The 6,509-nt window shown below is 50.7% G+C and overlaps 1 protein-coding gene, 1 long non-coding RNA gene and 4 other non-coding genes across 7 annotated transcripts in view; 2 read left to right on the forward strand and 4 right to left on the reverse strand.

Annotated features, from left to right (window-relative positions):
• Positions 1 to 722: 722 nt before the first annotated feature.
• On the reverse strand, positions 723 to 809 carry TRNAR-UCU (transfer RNA arginine (anticodon UCU)). Its single transcript is given in 2 exon segments — positions 723 to 758; positions 773 to 809. It is a non-coding gene; the product is annotated as a tRNA-Arg (tRNA).
• A 502-nt stretch (positions 810 to 1,311) lies between these two features.
• Positions 1,312 to 1,393, forward strand: TRNAL-UAG (transfer RNA leucine (anticodon UAG)). Its single transcript has one exon. It is a non-coding gene; the product is annotated as a tRNA-Leu (tRNA).
• A 456-nt stretch (positions 1,394 to 1,849) lies between these two features.
• TRNAQ-CUG (transfer RNA glutamine (anticodon CUG)) lies at positions 1,850 to 1,921 on the reverse strand. Its single transcript has one exon. It is a non-coding gene; the product is annotated as a tRNA-Gln (tRNA).
• Positions 1,922 to 2,434: 513 nt separating this feature from the next.
• Positions 2,435 to 3,773, reverse strand: LOC114008369 (uncharacterized). Its single transcript, XR_003549916.1, has 2 exons — positions 3,700 to 3,773; positions 2,435 to 3,215 (listed from the first exon to the last, which is right to left on the reverse strand). It is a non-coding gene; the product is annotated as an uncharacterized LOC114008369 (long non-coding RNA).
• Positions 2,520 to 2,592, reverse strand: TRNAK-UUU (transfer RNA lysine (anticodon UUU)). Its single transcript has one exon. It is a non-coding gene; the product is annotated as a tRNA-Lys (tRNA).
• ALOXE3 (arachidonate epidermal lipoxygenase 3) overlaps positions 3,745 to 6,509 on the forward strand; it is a 29,935-nt gene continuing 27,170 nt past the window's right edge. Inside the window, exons 1-3 of one of the 2 annotated variants that reach the window (XM_027773135.1) lie at positions 3,745 to 3,906; positions 4,495 to 4,699; positions 5,930 to 6,011. In XM_027773135.1, the coding sequence (XP_027628936.1) occupies positions 3,760 to 3,906; positions 4,495 to 4,699; positions 5,930 to 6,011 (434 nt within the window). In that variant the 5' untranslated portion in view covers positions 3,745 to 3,759. The remainder of the gene's footprint in view (positions 3,907 to 4,494; positions 4,700 to 5,929; positions 6,012 to 6,509) is intronic. The other variant, XM_027773134.1, reaches the window with a different exon arrangement.

Raw genomic sequence — 6,509 nt, forward strand, 5'->3', positions numbered from 1 at the left:
GAGGGCTGGGGGGGGGTAGAGACTCCAGCCCGGGGGCAGCAGAGGGGCCCGGGCAACCGGGCGAGGAGGTGTTGGGGAGGTCAGCGGGGCGCGCGGGCTGAGCGCGCGGGTGAGATGTGGTCTATATTAGAGTATCTATATAAATAAACATTTCCCCTGCCCCCGCCCCCACCCCTTGCCTCTAGGATTGTACCCTCTCTGCCCCCGGCCCGGTCTCAGTCCCTTCCCGAGTCCCTAGTGCATGGAATAAAATGGTTATTAAATCCCCGTGTGTCCGGGCGCCAGGGGCCTGCCTTTATCTCGACGTCCACGCCCACTTTTCCTTCCCTTCTTATCTATATAAATAAACATTTCCCCTGCCCCCGCCCCCACCCCTTGCCTCTAGGATTGTACCCTCTCTGCCCCCGGCCCGGTCTCAGTCCCTTCCCGAGTCCCTAGTGCATGGAATAAAATGGTTATTAAATCCCCGTGTGTCCGGGCGCCAGGGGCCTGCCTTTATCTCGACGTCCACGCCCACTTTTCCTTCCCTTCTGTCTCCCATCCTCCGTCTGCTCTCTATGGCCCAATCTCCAGGGCGGACAGGTAAGTAAATAAGAGAACAGAGAAGAGACCGAGGTTGGAACTGAAACTAGGTAGGACATACAGAACTTGGGTAGGGGAAGAAAGGATGGGAGAATTAAGTAAAAGCTGGATGAGGAGGAAAGAAAGCATTGAAATAAAATCGACTCTGGTGGGATTCGAACCCACAACCTTTGAATCGCTCTTTCATCACTAGAAGTCCAATGCGCTATCCATTGCGCCACAGAGCCACCTGGCGAGCGGCGACGTCTCGCGACTTACGGGTACTAACATGGGAAAAGGGCTGGGAGGGGGCGTGTGCGTATGAAGAAAGTGGGCGGGGCATGCTAGGAGCGCGCGGTTTGGCTTTCAGAGGCAGGCGGGTAGAAGTAGCTGGCTTAAAGGAGTGGGAGTGAGGGCGCACATGGGTGGAAGAAACAGGGAGAGCAACTGAATATGAGCAAGCGAGCACAGGGCTCCGGCGGCTCGTTTGCGGGGTGCTTCCAGCTTAGGAGCACTCTATCCCCAGATGTGGCCCCACCCAAATAAACTTGTTTTGTTGTACATTTCTGTGTCTGCGCCTTCAGGATTATTCTGTCATTTGCTACTATGCGATCGGGAGTTTCGATAGTTCCGATTTTTTGTTTAAAAAGTGTGGAAAAGGCCACCCACCACTTCAATGCTTATTGTCTTTGGCTCACTTCTTCTGTCTAGTCTCTTAGGAGGACAACGGGGACAAGCCATTTCCACCCAGGTAGCGTGGCCGAGCGGTCTAAGGCGCTGGATTTAGGCTCCAGTCTCTCCGGAGGCGTGGGTTCGAATCCCACCGCTGCCAGCCCAGAGTTTTTCTCTAGGTGGGGGGTCATCTGGAATATCTTATTTTTATAAAGACTCCAGTAGTAGTTTCATTACCGTCTTCCTTGTTTGGTCTTCCAGGCAAATTCTAAGTGTGTATCCCAACCGCAAACTCGACGGAAAGTAATTCATAACTGGTTGGCGTTTATACGTGTCCTAAATCTCCCAAAAGTAGCCCGCATCCAATCTATTTAATTGATTCACTTGTACGTTCTTCTGACATTGTGTTACGTGTTCCGATTACAAAATGAGCGCGCATCCAACTATTTAATCGATTTACTGCAGGTTGCTCTGAGACTGGGCTACTGGTTCTCATCACCCAGTGTGAAAAACTCAAGAATACCGTTTTCCGCCTTAAGGTGTTAGAACTTTAGAGAATTTCTTCTGAAATCAGCTGAAGTATCTACCTAGTGCCTGGAACTGTGTTAAAAAGCAAAGGTTCCACCGAGATTTGAACTCGGATCGCTGGATTCAGAGTCCAGAGTGCTAACCATTACACCATGGAACCCCATAGCCTAACTTCGCTGCAGAGATTACATACATTACCGAATTTCCTACTCCGTCTTCATGTTTTCCCCTTTACCTTGTCATATACGGAAAACAAAACCTCCTGTTAGATATAGTGGTCATTGCTTATTCTGCACTTGAAATGCGAATCGAGATACCCCAGCTTCTAAATACACATTATATTTAGAAGGCTTTGTACCGAAAAGACATTTTCATTAATGATTTAAAAATATTGATTACATGTTAAAATAAACTTTTGGATTATTGAGTTAAGTAAAATGTATTATTAGAATTAATTTCACCTGTTCCTTTTTACTCTTTTTGATGTGGCTACTAGAAAATTAAAATTCATATATATGGTTTGCATATGTACTGCTCTAAAACTCTTACTTTCCTTTCACTGCATTCGTTCTACCTTCTGGAAACTCGGTTTCTAGTCTACTTAGCACCACTTCTTTTTTCAGCGCCACTTCTTTTTAATATCAGGTAATTACACTTTTGCTGTTATTTTTAGTTTTTAATTTGAGCAGGGCCATGTGTACATACATTAATTGTACCTCCAAACAAAATAGTAATCAGAAATGGCTTTAAAAGACTTTCGCCCGAACAGGGACTTGAACCCTGGACCCTCAGATTAAAAGTCTGATGCTCTACCGACTGAGCTATCCGGGCTCTCTGTCGGGAGGTTCTCTCCTATCCATAAGAGGATTTTTCATGCGAAAATACATGTTCAGAGCATAAGGATTATTGTGTACAGGAGCATGTGTGGCCAGAGGATTCTAGCACAGACGCAGAGGAAGCATGCTAAGTCTGGCTTCTGCTGATCGCGCTTTCCCCTTTGTATAACCCGGGCCAAGGCTGAGACGGGTCGTAGCGTCGCTGAAGCTGGAACGGTGCAGTGCCTTGACTGGCCACGCGGTGCCGCTGCGGACTGCTTCTTCCCTTGCGGAGAGGTTCTTTCTCCGCCCCTGAGAACTATACAGATTCGGGACACCGTGGACTCTGGCTCCCGCCCAGGGTTCGGCTGGCGAGGGCCGGCCTGGAGCAGAAAGAATGCCACATGGGGCCTTAAGATGCTGAGCGCCCCGACTTCACCTGGGACTCCCGAGCGACCTTATTTCAAGAGAGAGACTGAAGTCGAGCTTGCCAAAGCCTGGAGACAGAGGGCCGGCTGCGGGGGAACGACGGGTGTGGGGCTTGGCAGGAGACTGTTCTTGACCCCGCGCGGTGTGCTGAGGTTCGGGTGCGACTCCCTCTGGGGAGTCACGTGTGATTTACGGCCGAGCGCGACTCTCCTGTTACAGTGATTCACATGGATGATTCACATATATGTAAAAATGTAGGTGCCCTGTGCTCAGTTCTTATTGGGTCAGAAGAGGAAAGGGTCTTGGGAGAAGTTGGGGAGTGGGCGGACAAGCACTGGAGGGCATCAATCCAGAGCCTGGCCAGGGGGAGGCCAGCCTTCTACTCACACAGGTGTCACCTCCTCCTTGCCTCCACCTCAGCATCTGGTCCCTCCCTCCCCAGTGCGACCCAGGCTCTTGATATCCATCTGGGTGAGCCAGCCAGAGGGACCGGCTGTGCCAGAGCCAAGCAAACAGGTATTAGGATGCAAGATTGTGGGCGGGGAGAGGGAGCCTGAGCTGCCAGACGGAGCTTTTCTGAGAGGAGAGCCCAGGAGCACCCCAGAGAGAGCTGGGCCCTTCCTCGGGCCTATCCAGTGCCCCGTGTCCCCAGCCCTCTGTCCAGCAGCCCAGCCCTGCTCAGCTTGCTGCTCACCTCCTCCAGGCCGGCGGCTGTGGTCAGTGCGGCGGAGGGCATCCCTCCTTCCCTCCTATCATGGCAGTGTACCGCCTGTGTGTGACCACCGGTCCCTACCTGAAGGCCGGCACCCTGGACAACATCTCTGTGACGCTGGTGGGCACGTGTGGCGAAAGTCCTAAGCAGCGACTGGATCGAATGGGCAGGGACTTCACCCCCGGATCGGTGAGTACAAATGCAGCAGGGAGCGGTAATCCCTGAGGGGACCTGAAGGAGGTGAGCATCATTCCTTCTGAATTTCAACTCCTGTGGAACTGAGGGTGCGGGTCCTGACCTCCTCACTATCGCTATTGTGGTCCCTCTCTTTTCTGGGCACGCTGAACCCCATCCTGGGGAGACAGGAGGAAAGGAAGTGGGTGGGGAGTCAGATTTCTGTTTCTTCCAAGCCCCTCCCATAACAGACCGTGGGCTTTGGGCAAGCCTCTCCTGTCTCTGAGCATGGTTTCCTCTTTTCTGGAGGGGATCTGCTTTCCTTCAGCAGCCCCCAACCCCGGACAGTTTGCTGATGGCCTACACAAGGGTTCCGCGTGGGCCAAGGAGGCCAGCGAAATTCAGCCCTCACTGTTGGGCGCCATGCCCCCTCTTAGCTGGGTGAAAGGCTGCTTTTTCTAAGTTGTACAAAGGCACCGATGGGGTTAGCGGCAGCTCAGATTTATACGCTGGAATTGGCGTGCGTAGACGCACCTTGCAAGGTGCAAGGACAGTCTTGGAAGGTCCCTGCCTCTCACATGCTCACTCCCTTGGTCCCCTCAGGTACAAAAGTACAAGGTGCGCTGCTCAGCAGAGCTGGGCGAGCTCCTGCTGCTGCGTCTACACAAGGAGCGCTACGCTTTCTTCTGCAAGGACTCCTGGTACTGCAGTCGCATCTGTGTCACTGCCCCTGACGGTTCCATTTACCACTTCCCCTGCTATCAGTGGATTGAGGGTTACTGCACCATGGAGCTGCGACCCGGGACAGGTGCGCCAGAGGCAAGGGCTGTGCTGAACTGCAGGTGTCTGCAGTTGATGAGGGGTGGGGTTTCACAGAGCCCAGGGAGTAAGAAATAGGTTTGGGATTAAGAACTTTGAGCTCCCAAGTAATGGTTTCTGGGAAAAAATTAATTAGCCTCTAAAGCCTTGAAATGCAAGGGTTACTGGGCAGTAATTATTTGTAATACTTCTCCAGAGACACACACACTCATATAGACATTCTCTCTCTTTCTCTCTCTCTCAGCTGTTTGCGTTCCCCAGATTTCCTCTGTACTTTCCCAGAATTAATTCCTCTGAGCCCAGAGAGGATTTAACCGGTTACTTAGATTTTTAACAGGTGAAGCCCTGTTCAGACATTTTAACTGGGAAGCCCTCTTCCCTGCAAGAAGCTTTTCTAGTGTGGATAAAGTCTCTGTGAGGTGCTGTTAGGTTCCATGTTGAATTTGTAATTCCTTTCAGGGGTTCTGAGCTTGCCCCTCAGCCTCTGGAACTGTCTGATCTGGAGGGCCAACATTTGGGCTGCTCTGAGTGGTGAGATGGGTCTCAGGGACGAGAGGTGGAGCTTCTCGATCAAAACAAGGGCAGTGCACATGACCCCAAGGCTCACAGTGAGCTCTTCACAGACCTTGCTCTGAACCCCACCCATCATCACAGCACATATTTCTATAGCATCACGGAGTCATTTATCAAGTGCATCTTGTGTGCAAGATGCCTGACAATAAAAATGTACAATGTGCTGGGAATAAAAATATACACTGTGACTTCTGGCCTCTAGGAGTTTATAGTCTGGGCACAGCAGTGAAATGTGATGCCCTGTGAGGTCACGGGTGGGCTCCCTGAGTAAGCCGAGCTTGTGCGTGTCCCTGACCCAGGGCTGACCTAGCCCAGGGGTGGATCTTGGCGTGAAGATCCTGTTGAGGTGCTGTCTCTCTGTCTTTCTCATTCTGTCTTTCTCATTCACAGAAGAAATAAATAGATAAACAACAAAAAAAGTTCATAGTCTGGAAAGAAGACTATGCAAACAATTAGGAAGAATGTAATAATTTGTGGGTGAGGTTGTCTCAAGTCCATTTTACTGATGGGTATGGAGCACCCTTCAAGTGATTGACATGGATGTGGCTGGGAGATTTGGTTTAAGGGTTCATGGTTTCAGATGTTTGTGGGAGGAGGTTTAGTTAGAAAAGAGACTCCTATCAAGAGTAATTTTTATTCCCCACAGCAAGAACAATTTGTCAGGACTCCCTTCCCCTCCTTCTGGATCACAGGAAACGGGAACTCCAGGCCCGACAAGAATGCTACCGGTGAGGGTGGCCTCTTTTGATTTCTTTCCTCATCTTTATTCTGACCTCAACCTTAATCACATCATTCCAAACTCTGACCTCCACTCCAACCTTGGGAACTAAACTCCAATCAAGACCCTCATTTAAATCTAACGCCGCTCTAATCAGCCAGAGTTGCGATTGTACCCAAACCATCAATAACTGTACTCAGTCCCCAGCCATCCCTGGTATAGCCCGGATCTCAACATCAGAAATAACCCTAGTATTCACCAGTCTCAGTCCAGCCTCAGCCTCCCGCTGACCCCAAACTGGCCACGACCTTAATCTTGACACAAGCCCATCTCTAAACCACTGTGGGCATTAATGCCATCCTCAAGTGCTACCCTGACCTGAAGCCCAGCAACTTCATGGAGAAAATTCTAAGAGGATGGTTTCTGGAGTGGCTGTCTGAAGTCATGTCTCTAAAATTGAAGACAGTCTGTGTAACCTAAGCGTGGCCGGCCACTTCTGTCCTCTTTC

Source organism: Tupaia chinensis, unplaced genomic scaffold (genome assembly GCF_000334495.1).
Source record: "Tupaia chinensis unplaced genomic scaffold, TupChi_1.0 Scaffold000330_1, whole genome shotgun sequence".
NCBI lineage: Eukaryota > Metazoa > Chordata > Mammalia > Scandentia > Tupaiidae > Tupaia > Tupaia belangeri.